The sequence below is a fragment of the Saimiri boliviensis genome, chromosome 5, assembly GCF_048565385.1.
Source record: "Saimiri boliviensis isolate mSaiBol1 chromosome 5, mSaiBol1.pri, whole genome shotgun sequence".
Classification (NCBI taxonomy): Eukaryota; Metazoa; Chordata; class Mammalia; order Primates; family Cebidae; genus Saimiri; species Saimiri boliviensis.
The window spans coordinates 62439503-62460692 of NC_133453.1; the positions used below are offsets into that span (position 1 = coordinate 62439503).

Below are 21190 nucleotides of genomic sequence, written 5' to 3' on the forward strand. Positions count from 1 at the left end.
GTAATAGAAGACACATCAGTCTTCCTTAGTAGACCTATATGTCACAGTAGGTAAAAACCATGTGTGGACCATCCTCCCCAGTGCTTAGCATATAGAAGACACAAAATAATTGCAAACCTGGGTAGATGAAGTTCCTTTTTTTCTCTCTCTCTCTTTTGAGACAGAGTCTTGCTCTGTCACCCAGGTTGGAGTGCAGTGGCACAATCTCAGCTCACTGCCACTTACACCTCTCAGGTTTGAGCAATTCTCCTGCCTCAGCCTCCTGAGTAGCTGGGACTACACATGTGTGCCACCATGCCCAGCTAATTTTTGTATTTTTAGTAGAGACTAAAAATAGTATTTTTCTTTTCATCATGTTAGTCAGGCTGGTCTCGAACTCCTAACCTCAGGTGATCCACCCGCCTCGGGCTCCCAAAGGGCTGGAATTACAGGCGTGAGCCACCATACGCAGCCGGTAGACGAAGTTTCAAATGGGTGAGGTGGCTGGAGAGTACCGAGGTGATTTAAACGAATTAAAGGCTCTAGACCTACATATTACATCCTATAACACTTAGCCCTTAACTGTATGATTTAAAGTTACTCTTCATAACCTGAGAAATTATAGGAAAAAGGTAATAGGTAATAAATGCTTCCCTGATTCTCAAAATTAAAAAGATCCCCAAAACAAGAGACTGAAACCTGGTATCAACCAACAAGCAAAGCTCTTCTAGACAATGCCACAAGAAATGGAGTAAAAGCTGAACAATGTGGCATGAATAAGAGACCCTGCCTAGAATAGTATAAGAGCTAGATAAATCAGAAGCTGAAGTTTAAAAAGTATATACTTTAAGATGTGGTTAGAGGTGAAGGGATATGAATTGAGTCCAGCTACAACAGTCTTCTTGTTGCTTTCCTGATATGCCACATATGCATTTCCTTTTAGGATATTTGCACACACTATTCCTCTGCCCAGAACACTCATTTGCCTGGATATCCATATGATTAAACTCATCTCCTTTAAATATCTGCTCAAATGTCATGTTTTCACTGACATCCTACTTAAAATTTGAACCCTACCTCCTTACCCTCTCTACTTTTTCTTTTTCCTATAGCACTTATCACCTTCTAACATACTTAATAATTTACTTGTTTACTATGTTTAATTATCCATTTTACCCATTGGAATGTAAGTCCTAAGAAAATAAAAATATTTCTCCATTTTGTTCACTGATGTAGCCCAAGTGCTTAGAACATAAGTGACTAGTAAATATTTGTTTAAGCCACAGAATGAATGTTAGAGATTGTGAAGGAAAAATGAATAGGGCTGGGTGATATCAATATAATATCAAGGACAAAGCTCTAAACTTGAGATTTTCTTAAAATCCAGAATCACCTGGGCACAGTGGCTCATACCTGTAATCTCAGCAGTTTGGGAGGCCAAGGCGGACAGATGACTTGAGATCAGGAGTTCAAGACCAGCATGGTCCAACATAGTGAAATCTGTCTCTACTGAAAATACAAAAATTAGCCAGGCATGGTGGCATGCGCCTGTAATCCCAGCTACTTGGGAGGCTGAGGCAGGAAAATTGTTTGAAGCTGGGAGGTGGCAGTCGCAGTGACACGTGATCACACCACTGTACTCCAGCCTGGGTGACAGAGCAAGACTCTGTCTCAAAAATTTAAAAAAAAAAAAAAAAATCTGATTCAAATTTAAGCTTCACCACTCAGTAGCTAGAAACTGACTAATATATTTTTCTGGCAAGTATGTATAAACTTCAGTTCCTAATCTGTGAAATGGACAGTTGTGAGGATCAGATGACACAACATGTATGAGAGCAGCAAGTTCAATCTTAAAAGAATGAAAACAAGTTCAAGATAAGGATTGAAGGATCTGACTGTGGGACTAGTGTTAACACTATGAGACATGAGAAAGCCCAGATAAGTAAGTTCTAGAGAATGAGAAAGGAGTTAATGAGTTAACTTTCCACCTATACCTGTACTGGCCAGCATGGTACATCACTAGCCACATGTGCCTATTTAAATCAAAATTAAACAAAATTTAAAATTCAGCTCCTCAGTCACTCATGGTTAGTGGCTACGATACTGGATAATGCAGATTACAGAACATTTCTACCACAGAAAGCTCTACTGGATAGTGCTGACTTAGAAAATTTGAATTGACAGCAAAATATCCTCTCCATAGTATATGTGACTAAAGTGATAAGAGAATTCAAGTAGGTGTCATTTTAATATCCCTAAGGCTGGATTCCTATACAGTTAGTTCAAGCACCTTTAAAAAAATTTGAAACCCAACCAGGTAATCAATCTGAGTGGGAATTGCAAACTTCTGTGAATATCACAATTTAAATAGTTCACATTACTTGATTCTAAGGTCCTGGGTTACCTGAGCATTCCCCTGCTTATAGGATGACATCTCTGACATAGCAACTATAAGTAGATTTTGGAGAGTCCCACTGAGGTCAACAACATGAATCTGGTCAGCATCCCAGCCAAATCTCTGATTAGTAACTTCAAACATGCTGGCAAGATCAAATGTTATATGCAATCATATAACAGTTTTCTTAGTGAATGACAAGATGATATCTACCCCTCCGAATCTCACCCAGAAGGCAAAATTCTCTCATCAAAAGTAACTGCAGTTACTGGAATGGTAGCAGTTTTCTTTAATGAGTAGGCATATTTCAGCTACTGAAAGATCTAGAATTAAATACACAAATGCTTAAGAGAATCAAAGACAGATGTTAATGTTTTTAAGATACAAAAATTGATATTTTACATATTTACAAAATTTAAGAGAATCTAGTCTATAAGAATGACTGACTTGTAACTCAAATTTAAAATGTATAATTGAGTAATAGATTTGAACTTGTGATTTTAAGTTGAAATCTTATAAGCTCACAAACAATATGTGAACACTGCAAGGTCACTTTGTTTAAAAATCCAGTTTATTTATAAAAATGATTTAGTACCTGGGAGCATTTTATTACCTCAGACAATTGATGTACTTAAGAAAAGTAAATACATTAACTACTAAACACTATTTTAATTATTTTAACCTCTTCCTATGCAGTAATAGCTATAAAAACACTAGTTTGATATGCACTTTATATTAAAATAAATAATTATTCAAACCAAAAGTAACCACCACTTAAATGTTGATCATTAACAGAATGGATAAACTGCAGTATACATATACCAAATGGAATACTATTCATCAATGAGGATAAATAAAATATGACTAGGTATAACAACATGGATGAATATCACAAACATAATACTGAGGGAAAGAAGCCAAACACAAAAAAGCACACACTGTATCATTCCATTTATATAAAATTCAAACAGGCAAATCTATATAAGGTAGTGGTTATCCTGGTGGAAGGAGCCACTGGGATGATCACAAAGTGGGCTTCTTAGAGTACTGGTAATGCTGTTTCTTAATCTAAATATAGATAAAATAGATGTGCTCATTCTGCAAAACTTAATTATACTGTAAGCTCTCTCTCTCTGCTGTTTTGGTGGCATGTGTTAGGCTCTGCACCTGCAGAGGAGGTCTTCTGTGGTACACTACCTGTGATGGAGTCTAATTCAGGGTAACTACTAGGTAGTACAGATCTAAGCCATGATCTCCAACCAGCATTATCAGTAACAAAGCTAACATTTTTACCTGTCTGTCTGTATCCTGCGTCTTATCTCTCAGTTGATTCTGAGCCCAGGTTTTAGAACAGGGAAATGACAAAATACTACCCCCAAGACCAAATAAATAAAGAAAGCACTAAATAGGCAGAGGGCTATTACTACTTTATGCCACAAGAGTAGACTCTAGTCATGATTCTTTGATTTGGTTTAGAGTTGAAATTAACATACTAATCTGATTAACAGCAGAAGTTATCTTCTCAATAATAAGGAAATAAAATCAAAAGGAGTAATATTTGCTTAGCACTTGCTTTTAAAGTGTTCCATAAAGTATCTCATCTGACTATAACAGCAATCCATTTCTCTGTAGCCTAAAAATGGATCATTTAATTTATTCTCAGGTATTTTATTAAGTGACCACAGGGTAGATGGCTCTATAGTAACTTCCTGACATAAAAAAGTCTATTTGGAGAAGGCCTGGTCCATCTTAAAATGCAATCTAGAGAAGCATGCTAACAAATAACCACAGAGATTAAGTCTTCAGTTTCTTGTTCATTCACAATCCAAAGACAGTTTGCAACTAGGCAGTAAACCTTCCCTCACCTATTCTCTTTTCCTCCTTTCTTCTCCGATCTTGGGTCTTCCACATTTCTCCTAATTCCCTTTTATTCCAAACACTGTCTTCCTCCACAAGTCAGACAGCAAAATTCACTCACAAAAGTAAACTGGCTGGTCTATCTTTTTAAACCACCCATTACGTTCTCTTAAATTATGAATTTCATTGTGACAGAATGATGTTTTGTAATTTATTCAGCAAGTACAACATAAACTAATGTCTTCTTAACTATACGACAAAGTATTTGACATGATCCATATCACAAAAGCTTTGAAACTTGGCATGATAAAGAGAGCAACCTGATGAATAGTAAATAGATAATATTTTTCTGGGAATATCAAGTGTAGTAAACCAGCATAGAGGAAAGAGCATGGACTCTGGAGCAAGAACAGAGTTGAAATGCCATCTCTTTCATTTCATAAATCCAAGACCTTAGACAAATTAACTTTTCTAAGCCTCTGCTTCCTCAATTGTAACATACATATAGTATCACTCACTTTTCAGAGCTGTTATGTGAGATTTAAATGAGATAATGTACATAAGCTTTAGCATGGTTCCTGTTATATTAGGACACATTCAATTAAAACTCCTATTACTACTATCACTAGAATGCCTAGCTTAGGAACTCAAAATAGGGTACATATTTCATTCAACATAAATACCAAAATAAGCTCTAATTTTGCCAAACGATGTTTAGTTTTAAGTCAGGTCACTTGTGCAAATAACCTTTGCTTCAGAAATGTATCAGCTCTCAAAGGCTTCAGGATGCCCTCTTGGAAAACATTTACAAGAGGTTAACTCAGTTGTATTCCTTCTGAAAAATATCTACCCAAGCTCCCAACAGATCCTAAATAATACTTTTTTTGTTTTGTTTTGTTTTTTGAGACAGTCTCGCTCTGTCACCCAAGCTGGAGTATAATGGCACAATCTCAGCTCACTGAAACCTCCACCTCCCAGGCTCAAAGCAATCCTCCCACCTCAGTCTCCCAAGTAGCTGAAACCACAGGCCCATGGTAACCACACCCTGCTAAATTTTTTTGTATTTTTGTATAGATGGGATCTCACTATCTTGCCCAGGCTTGTCTTGATCTCCTGGGCTCAAGTGATGTGCCTGCCTCGGCCTCTCAAAGTGCTGGGACTACAGGTGTAAGTCATCATGCCCAACCTTAAGATACTGTTTTTTATTAAAATGGCATATGTAAGTGGCATTATAAGCAAGTAAACTAAACAATTAGTAGCATTCTTAGTCAGATATTCTTTTGACTGAACACTTATAATCTGTGTAAAAACTGCCATAGAGCAGTTCTGACTAATGCAAACCACAGTGAGGTTGGAGCCAAAGTTATAACAGGGAAAGAGGTTAGCAGTGTGGAGGAATGAAAGTTAACAAGAGATTTTTTTTACTTCTCTTTTTTGTAAGATCACAAGAGCCTTAAAACAAAACAAAACAAACAAAAACTTGAAAAAATCCAAAACCAATACATAAAAGTGTCACATATGTAATTGACATTAATATGATTTTTAAGGATCTAAAATTGCACTTAGAAGCAAACTCAAAAGAAAAACTGTACATGGGTAACATGCACTTAAAGAAAAAAGAAGGAACCAAAAATAAACGGTCACTCCAAAACTTTGCTCAGCAACTTCAAATAATGAGAACATACGTTCCTGGATAGAAGTAATTGGAGCCAGCCGGGTGCAGTGGCTCACACCTGTAATCCCAGCACTTTGGGAGGTCAAGGCGGGTGGATCACAAGGTCAGGAGCTCGAGACCAGCCTGGCCAAGACAGTGAAACCTCATCTCTACTAAAAATACAAAAATTAGCCAGGCACGGTGACAGGCGCCTATAATCCCAGCTACTCAGGAGGCTGAGGCAGAAAGAATCACTTGAACCCGGCAGGCGGAGGTTGCAGTGAGCCGAGATCACACCACTGCACTCTAGCCTGGGTGACAGAGCAAGATTCCATTAAAAAAAGAAAGAGAGAGAGCGAGAGAAAGAAAAAAGAAGTAACTGGAGCCAACTTCATAGGAGACCATGTGACAAGTAAACAACAGGTTTTGTTTGGTCAGCCCTCTAAAACGTCCACATTCCATTGGATTGTGTCATCCCTTTTCTATTGTCATTCAGTCTCCAAACTCCTGTGGCATTACTTTAATCACATAGTTTTAAAGTGTGATTAAACTTTAACAGTGTCACCTAATGAACTAACTTCCAAAACTCTCACACACATCATTTCCTCCCTATTCTCACTGTCATCATCTTAGTTTAATTCTTCATTATTTCTCACCTATTGTGTTACAACAGCCTCCTCTAACTCATCTCCGCTAACTGATCTATGTCCATCTTTACTGTTCTCCAACCCATTTTTAACACTGTAGCTGGAATGTCTCCTCTCATACCCAAACCCAATCTGATCATGTCTCTTCCCAGCTTAATTCCCTCAAGCATTCTCTATCAACAAGTCCCTTCAGCTCCTTCATTTTTCTTTATATTTATCACTACCTGACATACTATATTACTTGTTTGTTCACTGTCTCCACTCCAGCTGGAATATAAGTTCCATAGGGCAGAGTTTTTGTTCACTGCTATATTTTACAAGCATGAATGAATGGACTGACAATCCACAAGCCAAAGATCTCCAGGACCTGCCACTGCCCTCCTTTCATTTTATTCTCATCTCTACCAACACTAAATCATCCAATTATCTTAAATACAATATGCACTTTTATGCCCCCTTGCTTTGCCATATGCTGTTCCCTTTGCCTAGAATATAAACTCTCAAGCTATCTTCCACATTTTAAAATCTTCTCCAGAAAGCTTCCTCTGATCACCCCTCCCTGCCAATAGAATATTCCAGTCTTTGCTTTGTGCTCCATCTGTAGGTACCTGTATCTACAGTGGCTCTAATAGAACTGCAGTATGTCTCTCACTTCCTAGATCGTGAATTCTTTGAGGCCGAAGACTATTTATTCATCTCTTTACCTCCAGTGCCTAGGACAGGATCTTCATAAAGCAACTACTCTATAAATGTTGAGTAAATTAACATAGGCATGAGTATTCTATAACAGGAATGAAAATATGGCATTTCAAGAAGTCATGCCACTCCAGGCCATGATGAATTTTAAGTATAACCAGCCATGTGATAAAACAATTACAACCAATGCCATCATCCAAGGTAACAAAAGGGAAGGAATAATACACAAATCACCAAATGATTCTGAAATAATTGACATATAGGCATACTCACACCTTATTAGATACATACTCTGGTTCCTTCTTCCTCCATCATTTGTCTTCCCTTTAGGCTGGATTCTGTGGCTGGCAACTGGAGAACCAGCTAAGTAGGAAGTAGAAGGGAAACTTGGGTTCTTCATGGATAATCTATTAAGTAGATCACCCTCTGTGGAAGTTTTTGATGTGTCATCTAATACAAGTTTTTGCGTTCCCTTATAGTCTGATAAAATCTCGAAGTACCAGTAGAGGACTAGATTTTACCATTAGCCGTCTAATCCTGAACCAAAGACCAAAACTTCCCACCACCTGTAACCTATACAATAAATGGGTTACAGTTGTGCCTCAACTATCAATGCCTTCAGTCCTTGGAGCAGCCACACAGGGCTTCCCTGATCAGTCACCTTCAACCATAGGAAGACTCATCCATCATCTTGGTGTGCCTTACAAATATTACTTTTTTTTCCCTGAATGCTATAAACCAAGGCCATAAATCTAACCGTAAGGAAAACCTGCCTTCCTTACTTGGTTCTAAGAGTGTGAATCTGCATAAAATGTACAATCACACACATGCATACTAATGTGTAGGTAGAAATTTACATGAAACCACCATTTAGAAAAGTTTTAAACCCAATGATGGCTATTAATAATATAACCTCAAGTGAAGCCAGGAGATGAGATGAAATCCTTTATTCCTCCCCTCATTACCACTCAGTAACCAAGTTATGGAAATTTTACCTCCTAACATTTTCTCAAATAAGTTGTCTACTCTCGATATTATGCCTTAGTTCAGAATCCCAGCATTTCTCACTGGGAAAATAGTCTCTTAGTCGCTCTGCCCTTGGACACAGTGAAAACTGCAGCTATCATTCTTTGAAAGGTTATGTAACAGACATTGCACTAAACACTTGATCATTTAACTCCAGATTTTTCAGTTCTCACAGCAATACTGCAAAACAGGAATTACTGTTCCCATTTTTACAAATGAGGGGACTGAAACTCTGAGAGGTTAAGTGATTTGCCCAAGATCATACAGCTGAAACAGTGTAGTGAAAATTCAAATCCAGGTCTATGTTCCCAGTCATTATATTGCCAAACTGCTCAACTGTCTTCAATTTGGTCCCAGTGTGACCTTTCTAAAAGGCAAATCTAATCATGTCTTGCCCCACATAAAATCCTGTAAACAAGATTCACCTCACCAGTCTTCATTCCCTGTCATTCTCACCCTCTCCTGCCACACTTAAGTCTCACCAGTTCCCTAAGTTGTCCATCACTTCTTTACCTGTGAACATACTGTTTGTATGCCAAGAAAACTTTTCCCCTTTGGCAGACTATTACTAATGCAAACATCCAAAATTTACTCAGACAATAGTTATTTTGGAAAGTCTCTGCACCAACAAACACATAAGCAAAAGTGGGTTAAGTGAGCAGGTGCTACAGTTCTCAGGTAAAGTTTCTTATAACGCTGTATTATAATTTTACCTACTAAGCTATTCCTTTCTTAAGAGTAAATACTGTATTTTTAAATTTCTGAATTGCTGGTACAGTGAATATGTTGTAAAAACTCATGTATGTTGAATTAATTCATCAGAAGCAGGATAGCTTAGGAATTTGGCCATGAAGTCAATTTGATGTGCTTTCGAATTCTAGCCTGTCACACAGCACATCTGCTAAGCCTCCTGCAGACTTAATTTTAATTTATTCATCTGAAAAATGGGAGAAAGCCGCACCTACCTCATAGATTGGGAAGAAACAAAGGATTTAGCACAATCTTTGGCACACTGAAAGTACACTTTAAACATTACTACATTTTTTTTTTCACTGTCGGTTTATCCACGGTGACAAAGCCACACGTCAGAAAATAGCTTCTTCTAGTAGCTTTCATCAGAGATTAAGATTTCCCCCAAAAAATCGAAAGTCAAGATCTCTTACAAACATCCCTTATCGGTAGACCCTCATCATTCAGCTTCTGGTTACACAGAGTGTAGTAGCTATACCACCACACCTTAAACCGCTAGCTAGTGTTTGCAGTTTATGTTTCTTGCCCAGTCATCCGTTTCCTCCCTCAAAGTCAACACATCTTGCTCCTAAGCAAGCGGAACTTGCCCCACGGAAACCAGTCAGCACCTTTTCCCAGGGCACCACCAGTTTCCCCCACAGCAGGCTTTCGCGAATGAGAGAGATCCCTACCATCTATCATCTACTACAAACTTAAATCTCGGAGGAGAAGCAAAATAGAACCTGTGCTCCCCATTCCAAGACCTCAGCACCCAAAGTACTCATTTAAGATAAAGAATGAATTCCTGGCACTAAAAACTCAGGAAAAAGGAACCCTTTCAACCCTTCCCCAATGAGTTCTTCAAGTCTATTAGACTCACATAGTGACCAAAATCCACCATCCCATCCCGCCCACCTTTCTGACAGAATCCAGGGTCTAGTCCACCCTCACTTGAAAGAGAGATGGGTCCCTGCTTTCAGGGACCGGGATGCCTTCCGCCCACCCGTGTCACTTCCCTTCCCACCTCGCCTGTGTCCTTCTGCAGCACAGGCCCGGCCTAGTCCCTCGCCGCTAGCTCCTTCCACAGACCGCTACTCACCGCTTCTTGGGAATGGTGCCCGACTCCTGCGAGGCGGGAGTGGCCGTGGGCGCCGCCGTGGCCGCCGACGCGGCTCTCCGCGCTTTGCACTCATTGGTACTCAGAGCCTCCCGGGGCCGGCCCAGGAGATGGCCGGAGAGAATCCGCAGCCTCCTCCCGGCGCGGTCCCGGTCCCGGTCTGCTGCAGAGCCGAAGCTCGCGCCCGAGCCCGTACCACCCGCTGCAGCCGCCGCCTCCGCCATGGCTACCGCCTTGTGCCGCCGCCCGGAACCGCTGGGCGCGGGTGAAAGGTCACTCAGAGCGGCGCCCGGCGCGACCATTCGCTGCGGCGCATCCCGGCAGCCACCGCGGCGACTGGGCGGCGGGTGCCATGCGCCTGGAGTACATCCTCTGCCCCCACCCACCGCGCCAGCACTCCCGGGTCACGCCTCGGGGCGCGCGCACCTGCCAAGCAGGTGAGTGCCAGCGGACTCCAGGTTGGCCCAGCCGGGGCTAGTTGGACCAAGAGCCAAACCACAACCGCCACTGAGGTGTCCTAGAACCCTGGGTGGTGTCCTCGGGTGTGGCCTGGGAGAGCTTTCGAGGGCAGATGCCTTGGAGCAGGAGAAGTGGGCAGTGCTACTGGACCTGACTGATCCAACGGCATCCTTTTCCCGAAGGAGATTCTAATGTTCCACCTGTGCTCTCCCTCCCTGCCGGGTCATCAAAGTAAATCGAAGCTGACCATCATTGTCTCTAACCATTAGAGCAAATAACTGTATGTTTTCTCATTTCTCATCACCTCTTTGGTGCCTGGCATTGTTTTTAATGCTAGATCACAAGTAAGTACAGATGAAAAAACGGAGGTTCAGAGACTTACCCTAACTTGCCAGAGAGTGTGCAGCCAGTAAATGCTAAAACTGAGTTGTAACTTGAGTTCTCTTTCCATTCACTACTGGATCCTACCCCCTTTCTAACTCTAATAGAGACTAAGTTCCTTATTGCTGCAGATAAAAATTACCCAAGAGCTGTTCTTAAGACATTTCAGTTATTTACACGTTGACTTCATTTCTGGAAGATAGCACGTGGTGAAATTACGTGGTCTTCTAGAAAAGTGCTCCTTACCCATTTTTCAGCCAGTGTCTTGCATAAGAATTAGCTTAGATGGAAACTCACATACACTGGCCATTGACATTCTCCATCCTGTCACCACTTTCACGTCATGCTTCCTAACAAAAATATCGGCAGAGGAATCTGCGTAATACCACATCGGTAGAGCTAGAGACTAACAGTTGCTCTTTAGGGTCTTGGCAGCTTCTAAAATTGAGATTATGCCTTTGCAGTGAACTTCCAAGGAGGCTCAGACTGATTTAAAACTATCAATTAAGGGCTAAGCAAATTGCTTTTGGAGGGCCAGCTCTAGCTGTGGCCATCATGCTAAAGGTTTGTGTATTTGAGAAGGGTTGTTAAAAGAAAACAAGAAATGTTTTAAAAGGATATACAACAGAGAACTTATGTGGTCCCACAAGCCCAAAAATATATATTACCTGGCCTTTACAGGAGGTCCTAATATCTTCTGAAATTCCTATACAAAGAGATGCCAGACCATTGAAAATAGTCCAAATGTCTAGCAACAGAGAAGTGGTTAAATAAAGTGTCAATATGGTAAAATACTTTTGCAGCTATTAAAATAATTTAGTACAATTGTAGAAATAAGAAATAATTATGAATTTGTTAAACATAAAAAATGGCCATAACCTAGGCATTTTATACATATCTCTTTAGTCAATCTTTGCAACAAGACAATGACACAAGTTTTGTTATCCTTATTTTATAGACAAAGGCTCAAGGAGAGTAAGAAGCTTTTCTGAAATAACTATTTTATCTCAAATTCCTTATACTTCATGTTATTGTCCTTATTCCACCATTAAAGTTTGGGGACATTAACATTTTATGTTAAAATTACTTACATAGGCTTAGGGTTTTTGTTTTTTGTTTTCTAGATTCTAAAATTGAACTTCCTAAAATAAATTTTCACTTTAGCTTATAAACTGTGCTTCTGGTTCTTCAGGATTGAGTTCTGGGAAGAATTTCAGAGATTGCCAACACAGCTATCAGGACCTCATTCATGAGATGCAAAAACATGAAACATAGAGCACTTTCCTAGGTATTTATAAATGAGAAAAAGATAATCTTTAGTTTATCTTGTATAATTAAATATCAAACCCTGCAAGCCACTGGTTTCTGGCTTTTGCATACTTTGTTGCCTACCCTCACAAAAAAGAAGTTGTACCTGATGGACATTTTCAGTATTCAGCTGATGACCAGAAAATGGACTATATGCACTTACACATTCGATAACAGAAGAAAGGTATCCTAGCTTCCTTTCCTTGACTTCATTGTCAATTAGAGAAGTTGTCTCTTATTTTAAAATTTTAAGACCCACTTTGCCTTCCAATGTCATGTACATAATTCTAACGGTATTCTTTTTGTCTTGCACAATCTGACAAAGCCACACTCATATCCTCTGACTTGATAAAGCAGTCTCCAGAACAGATGGAGGTGACTCAATCCAATAATTAATAAGCCAAGAATTATTCCCGCATACTGTCCCCTCAGTTCATCTAGGCATTTCCTCCATTTCCTTATGTTTTACCTCCTCCTTTATCTTCAGAATTCAATCTCAGATGCCACCGATGAAGTTGTTACAGAAAGAAATGCTAATAACAGCCGTCTAGACCTATCGGTGATTGAATTGAGATGTCCTGTAGCCTTTGATACAGTAGATCATTTTTTGTTTGTGCAAGAATGTAATCCCCTGATTCTCCATGTGCTTCCTTGAATGGGGTAGAAACTGAGCTCATTTTCCCCTCCCTTTTATGCTTCCCTGTAGTCCACCAAGGTGCCATGGATCCTGCTCCATCAACATCAGGGTTATTTTCAGCCTATTCCTCTTTTGCCTTTTATACTAAGTACATCAACATTATCCTCTGTGTCTCTTAAATCTATTCTTTCCCTGATAATTTATTCTCTTGCTTATCATTTATCATGTTCTGCCTTTAATGTTAATTAACTTTTCATTTACTCATACCTGTTTCTCCCAATAGGCCATAAACTCCATGAAGGCAGAGTTCATATCCCACTTAAGAATCCAAGACTTAAATTTAATTTATAAATGACTCATCACTTTGAATTTGGGGAGAGACACTGAGTCACAGTCCCCATAGGAACTATTTTCCTCTTTTCCCTTATTTGAAAATGCCTAGCTAACGGAGGTTGCAGTGAGCCGAGATTGTGCCACTGTACTCCAGCCTGGGTGACAAAGTAAGAACCTGTCTCAAAAATAAAAAAAGGAAGAAGAAAGAAAATACCTAGCTAGTACTTAATGTACAAGGTTACCTCATAGAAGAGTACTTTCTAAGATGATGGAAATGTTCTGTATCTGTACTGTCACTGCACATAGTCTCATATGTGGACTATGAGCACTTGAAATGTGGCTAGGATAACTGAGAAACTGAATTTTTTATTTTAATTAATTTAAACTTAAGTGACCTTATGTGGTTCTTGGTGACTGCATTTTATAGCACAGACAGAGTTTAAGTTATTGGTGCCTGGAGATACCAAACTTACCTCTCCCATACTACTGTTAAAACCCACACTGGGGTATGGAGAAGAAAAATATGCAAGAGGCTGGGTGCAGTGGCTCATGCCTGTAATTCCACCACTTTAGGAGGCTGAGGCAGGCAGATCACAAGGTCGGAAGATCAAGACCATCCTGGCTAACACGGTGAAACCCTGTTTCTACTAAAAATACAAAAAATTAGCCAGGCGTGGTGGCACGTGCCTGTAGCCCCAGCTACTTGGGAGGCTGAGGTAGGAGAATGGCTTGACCCTGGGCAGTGGAGGTTTCAGTGAGCTGAGGTTGCACCACCACACTCTAGCCTAGGCGACAGAGTGAGACTCTATCTCAAAATAAATAAATAAATAAATAAGAAAAATATGCAAGAAGTATTTGTCCCTTGCATACTGACCTAGGGCTATAAACAGATTTTATCAGAAAAAAATGCTCTAAATGATTGGTGTGGTCAGAATAATACCATTTCCAGTACATTATCGATTAGATAGGCTTTTACAAGCCAGCTTGCAGATCTAACCATCAGAAATAAGTTTCTATGTAATGTCCAAGTCAAAGATAAGTCTTGGGAATGGTAAGAAAATACGTTTCTATAAGGTTTCCAAGCCTATGCAGTTACCTCCTTTCTGATTCACCACATCCTTTGTAATATAGGCCCTGTAAAAAAGTTAAGACATTCTAAGAGTTATTTTGCTAATGTAAAATAACTATTTAATGGTTCTGAGAAAAAGTCAATGAGGAGGATTTGATTTGTGTGCTAAATCTCCAGATCTTAAGCGGTTGTTCAAGCGCTATCCAGTCAAGCTCAGAATTATCTATTAATTTTTGCCTGACTCCCTCAAGTGCTCAATCTGACACTACTAAATACTTTAAATGTAAATGTAGTTAACTGCCTCTTTGTCCAAATTGAAATATAGATGTGCTTCTTGCCAACTCTCAGAGGCAAAATTTATGAATTTTGCACCTAACAATAGAGTAACAAAAAGCCTTCTTCTGGGTGTTAAAAGCTTAATGTAAACCTAAACTATGTACCTATAGAAAAACTACTGATTATATATATTTTAAATTTGTATACAGTAATGAAACCACATAGACAGTAAAAGCATTTGTTAAAAGCCTATCATGTACCTAATTCACTACTAGGTGCTATGAGATGCAAAAGTATTTAAGCTAATGCCTCGTCTACATGGTGTAATCGGGCAGTTAGAAGTCAATCCGTAAGTGGGAAAAAAATCATGTAATACTATTGGTTGCAATAAGTATGAAGGTGACCTTGATGAAGTTTCCTACCACATCTCCATACAAAAGTAGAATCCAAGCAGGTTATCCTGAACTCATGCTAGCAGAGGAACAGATATTTCACATGACTCCAAGTCCATTGAGATTCTTGTGATTCCCACAAAAATTAAAACCTCAGTGAGTATCACTTTTAGGAGGGCCATCTCTCTTTTAGAGAGCCCAGCAATAGATCAATGCTTATAGGAACACTTGATATATGGCAAAGGTGGCAATGTCAAACAAGATCTTTTCAACAAGTGGTGCTGAGACAACACTTGTTGAAAAGATCTTGTTTGACATTGCCATTGCCACCTTTGTCATATATCAAGTGTCCCTATAAGCATTGATCTATTACTGGGCGCTCTATTTTGTTCCATTGGTTTATCTACCAACTTTGTATCAATATCACACTATCTTAACTATTTTATATTTTTCTAGATCTTCTACATAGAAATATATCATTTGTGAATAATGACAGTTGATTTCTTTCATTTCATTCATTATATCTTGTGCTTTTTCTTGCCTTACGCAGCTGGCTAGGACCTCCAGTGCAATGTTGAATAGAAGTTTAGATAATGGCAACCTCATGATGTTCCTGATTTCCAAGGGAAATCTCTCCACATTTCACCATTGTTTGAAGTAGTGTTCTAATGTTTTGCTTTTTAAATAAGCCTTTTAGCAGATTAAGGAACTTTACTTTTGATCGTAGTTTGCCAACAATTTTTATCATGAGTCGATATTGAATTTTAGCAAATTTTTTTTCTTACCAGGCATGGTCGCTCATGCTTGTAATCTAGCACTTTGGAAGGCTGAGGCAGGCAGATAACTTGAGGCCAGGAGTTCGAGACCAGCCTGACCAATATGGTGAAAACCTGTCTCTACTAAACATACAAAACCTAGCCAGGCTTGGTGGCACACACCTGTAATCCCAGGTAGTCAGGAGGCTGAGGCAGGAGATCACTTGAATCTGGAAAGTAAAGGTTACAGTAAGCTGAAATTGTGCTGTTGCACTTCAGCCTGGGTGACAGAGCAAGACTCCATCTCAAAAAAAGGGGATAGAGGGTGGGTGGCAGGGGTGACTCCTGTATCTGTTGAGATAATCATATGATTTTTTTCTTTTATTCTGTTACTAAGGTAAATTATGTGGATTAACCTTCTACTGTTAAGCCAACCTTGCAACGCTGGCATAAACTCAACATGGTCGTGAGGTATTGGTCTTTTTATATATTACTGAAAACATTATATTAAAATGTTATTTAGGGATTTTTGTATATATTTATGAGTAAGATAGGTCTGTAATTTTTCTTTCTCTAATATTCATGTCAGGTTTTGTGGACCTCATGAAACAAATACTCCTTTATTTTCTAGTCTCAAGAAGAGTTTGCATAAGATTGATCACTATATTTTCCTTAAGTGTTTGGTAGAATTCACCAAAGAAATAATCTGAACCTAGGGTTTTCTTTATGGGAAGGTTTTTAATTCATAAATTAAATAGCATAATGCTATTTGGATTTTCTATTTATATATATTTTTTGTTGTTTTGAAACAGGATCTCACTCTGTCACTGGAGGGCAGTGGCATGATCATAGGTCATTATAACCTGGAACTCCTGGGTTCAGACAACCTCCCACCTAAGCCTCCTGAGTAGCTGGAATTACTGGCACATGCCAGCATCCTGGCAGTTTTCTTTTTATAGAAACTATATCCCTATAGGGTATACATTTCTCTCTTAGAAATTCACTTTATTCCTTCAAGTTTTTATAACAGTATTTTCACTATTATTCACTTCTAAATAGCTCACTTCTGTATTTAAAAATAATAAGTATTCTTCCTTGTTTGGGAGCATAGCATTCTATATAATGCCTGTTCAAATTTGCTGATTGTATTGTTCAAATCTTTTAAATCCTAGGTATCTTGTCTACTTATTCTATTAGCTGTTGATAGTATGTTGAAGTATTACACTATTATGGATTTATCATTTTTCCTTGTAGGTCTGCTAATTTTCCTTTTTGCTATTTGAAGTCATGTAGTAGATATATCACAATTATTACATTTCTCTGGCAAATTGAACCTCTTATAATTATCAAGTATCCCTCTTTGTTTCTAATAATTGTTTTTGTTTTAAAGTTTAACTATACCAGCTTTGTGAGTATGTATAGGATTCCATCCTTTTCCATAAAGTTATTCTATAACTTCTCATCTTTTTGTATCCATATATTTTAGATGTGTCTCTTGTAAACAGCATTTAGATGTTTTCTTTTAAGCAATCCAAGCATACAGTTGTGGGTCATTTAGCCCATTTTAATGTAATTGAATTACTAATATAGTTGGTATAATGGCTAAGAGCACTGGCTTCAGTGGTACACAGACCTAGATTTGAATATTGGCACTACCATGGCCTGGTATGTTGTCTTGATCTCTGGGCTTGGTTCTCAGTAGTATTAAAGGATTAATGAGCAAAAATATAATAAGTTCTAAATGCTATTATGAAAAGAGAAGTGAGACTGGTATAAGGAAGGCAGTCTTCCTAGAAAAGATTAATTCTTGGTAGAGGAAAGAGAAATAAAGTTAAATAGGTGAGGTGAGACCAACCGTGGGAGCATTAAAAACTTAGCAGAAGAGTAAAAATTTTGCTGATTGGGACTTTTATAAGCTCTTGAGAAGGGAATTAGCATGACAAGCCTGAGATCACTACTTTGGAATTCTCTCCCAAGTGGAAGTCAACGTATTGGGCATACCTGAGAACCTGTTGGCCACTGTAAAAAGTTATGCTGAGAAAGGATGAAGACCTATAGAACTACAAAAAGAAGATTACAGTGTTTTAATGACAGGAAAGCAGTGAACTATTGTTAGCTGTCTGTTACAGCAAAGGGCAGTGAGTTAGCTCAGGTGAAGATGATCAATGTAAATGTGGGTACAGGTGGTTCCATGTTGTGTCACAATGCCATTCATTGTGCTTCAGGATGTCACAATTACACTAAAGTATACAGGGCAAAAGGAAAGTGACTTTTAAAATTAACCAAATAATTGGGACAGAGTTGAAAGTACTTCATGTATAACTTATCTTCTGCTAACTTACTATGCAATCTAAAATTCTTGATTTCTTGATTATTTTTCATATTTTAAGTAGGAATAATTTCTGGCTTGCCTACATCTCAGATTTATTGCAAAATGATAGATGTACAAGTATTTTGGGGACCCAAGTCAAAAGTCACTTTAAAATAATTATTTTCATTTGAATATATGTAATCAAGATTTGATATTTACCAACTAATACTCTAAAGCAGGCGGGGTGCAGTGGCTCACACCTGTAATCCCGGCCCTTTGGGAGGCCGAGCTGCACCGATGGCTTGACCCCAGGAGTTCAAGATCAGCCTGGGCAACATGACAAAATCCCCCCTCTACAGAAAATACAGAAAGTTAGCCAGGGTTAACAGCGCATGCCTGTAGTCCCGGCTACTGGGGGTAAGGGAAGTTTGAGGCAGGAAGATTGCTTAGTCCTGGGAGGTCCAGACTTCAGTGAGCCATTATCACCCCACTGACTCTAGCCTGGGTAACAGAGTCTCAAAAACAAAATAAAACAAAACAACAACAACAATAAGAAAATACCTCTAAAGCAGCTATTATTAAAGTTTTTAGTGTCTAGAATCCCTTTATAATATAAAAAATTGAGACCCAGCTAGGTGCAGGGGCTCACACCTATAAGCCCAACACTTGGGAGGCTGAAGTGGGAGGATCACTTGAACCTAGGAGTTTGAGATCAGCCTGGGCAACATAGGGAGACCTCCATTTCTACAAAAAATTAAGAAATTAGCCGGTCATGGTAGAGCCTGCCTATGGTCCCAGCTACTAGAGAAGCTGAGGTAGTGAGGTAAAAGGTTGAGGCTGCAGTAAGCTATGATCACACCACTGCACCCCAGCCTGGGTAACAGGGCAAGACCCTTTTGTAAAAAAAGAAAAATTGAAACCACCACCCCTACAAAGAGCTTCTGTTTATATCTATCCAGCTATCTATACATGTTAGAAACTGAAAAATATTTAAAATCTTGATTTATCAATTTATTTAGAAATAATGATAAAATAATCCATATTATAACATATTTTATGAAAAATAACCATATTTTCCAGAAAAAAAAACATGAGAATAATGATATTCCTTTACATTTTCATAAGTATCTTTGATGCCTGACTTCTGACTTAGGAGAAGACAGCCGGGTTCTCATATCTGCTTCTGAATTTCATCTTTTGAGATATCACATGCTGTGTAACCTCTGGAAAACTCCACTCTACACTCATGAGAGAATGGGAGTAAAAAAGACAAATGACATTTTAGTCTTATTATGAAAATAGTTTTGACCTTGCTGACCCACTGAAAGGGTCTCAAGCACACACAGGGGTTTCCAGATGACATCTTGAGAACTGCAGCTCTAAAATATTTCTAAAAACATCTGCTAAAACATGCACTGAGGAAGCTCTAGACAACCAGATGCCAGAGTAATATGTAATGCCACTATTAATAAAACAAAGTTGCAAAAAATATTTAAGGAATAATTTCATATATTGATATATATGAAATATGTATGTATTTCAATTTCATATAATCACATTTTGAAAGTCATAAGCAATCCCATATTGAAAGTCATTCCTACACTTCAAAATCAAATTTCCAAATCCAATCCAGACATGAACAAAAACATAATTCCTATAAACAGGATAGCTGAATTTGGTGTGACTTTTGTGATGTAGCATGATTTAAGTTACTTTGTAAGATCTGGTTCACTTCCATTTTAGGTGAACAAAGTTATTTTTATCATTGCATTTAGATCAGTGATAAATAGTTAAAAGATGTTCCGTGTGAGTTGTTCACAAGATGATTTTTTTAATGCAATGGAGAGCATAGCTTGGAAATTGTTTATTCATGAATCCTAGCACTTGGCCTTTTCATACTTCCAAGTTTCTTAGTTCTCTTCATCTGACCACCTTTATCCTTTGCAGACAATAACTACCAAACACCCAAAGGCAAGTGACATTCTCAAAGGCAAGTCTTTTCTGTCTTAATTCAGATATGACAGGAATTTTTTTTCCATTGACTAAAAGTATTCTTCTGGGGCAAGAGATGAACCAAGTTTCTGCATGCACTAAGACTTCCCCAAAGCCCCAGAATAAGCTGAGTCTAAGGATATGGCAAGTCAGTGGTCTTCAGGGGTCTATAATCATCTCTGACTAACTCTGCCTTTGACTATTTCAGGACTATAGACTTTCTTAGGACTCCCTATTCTCTATTCAGGAGAATTTACAGAGAGAGTATCCTGCCTACTTAATCCTCCCAAGTGGCCCTCAGCTCTCCCTCTCTTCACCATTTCCCGTTATTTTCTTTTCTGAAAGGGGAGGCTGAGTTTGCTCCCTGCTGCTTGGATTATGCTGTAAGAAAGCTACTGTGAATGTACTAGGAGTACACATACCTCTAATAGTCATCCCATCCATATTTCTTTTACAGCCAAATAGGTTTTCTTTCTAGTCTAACTGAACCATGGCACCACCTCCCACCACAAGCAATAATAATCTTGAAGCCTGAAAAAGCATGAAAGCTACTTTGAATCAAATGTTTAAAATGACCTGTTAATCACCCATGCAGTGTTCCCACTGCATCCCTAAATCTGCTACTGAAAGAAGCAATATCTGTTTTTGAAGTCTATTTTTTTAACCTTGATATATTTGATGACTAGAGTTTTAAGCAAAGAAATATGGTAGCTTCTTCATGCTCTTAATTTCTTTCATTTTCTTTTTAAATCCCCACTTTCTTGTTTTTCCTTACTTTTAAGCTCACTTTTTTTCCTGTTTTTTTTTTTTTTTTTCAACCTGGGTCAATATGATGCAGGACTAGAGTTTATAATAAACAAAATCCCTCAATGATGAGTGGTCTTTGAAGACCATGGTTAGAACTTAGGATTCTGCTTCCCAGGACTACAAATGTACTTGTAGCTTAGGTGCAAAAAGCTAGGTCAGTGGGTAACTAACTACTGAGGACTGATTTTCCTGACACTGATGTTTTTTAAGTGTGACCCAGAACTAGCATCTTCCCTTCCTTTTTACAAAATCCTTGGCTGAGATGAGAAGAGAAAAATGAGGGTCCATAAAATGAGCAATAAAGTCTATGAGCCAAGAGACAAAGTCATGGGAAGACAGCTGAGGTTAATTTCAGAAGATCCTCCTAGGA

The 21190-nt window shown here is 38.6% G+C and overlaps 1 protein-coding gene across 4 annotated transcripts in view; it reads right to left on the reverse strand.

Annotated features, from left to right (window-relative positions):
• The window catches only part of AGPS (alkylglycerone phosphate synthase), a 134498-nt gene extending 124140 nt beyond the window's left edge, over positions 1-10358 (reverse strand). The window contains exons 1-2 of one of the 4 annotated variants that reach the window (XM_074399425.1): positions 10083-10169; positions 7520-7591 (exon numbers count right to left, since the gene is read on the reverse strand). Coding sequence is in view for 1 of the 4 variants with exons in the window: in XM_003921831.4 (XP_003921880.3) it covers positions 10083-10324 (242 nt within the window). In the remaining 3 variants the exon portion in view is untranslated. Of the gene's footprint in view, positions 1-7519; positions 9851-10007; positions 10032-10082 lie in introns of those variants that run through there. The other 3 variants (XM_003921831.4, XM_074399426.1, XM_074399424.1) reach the window with 3 other exon arrangements.
• Positions 10359-21190: the final 10832 nt, after the last annotated feature.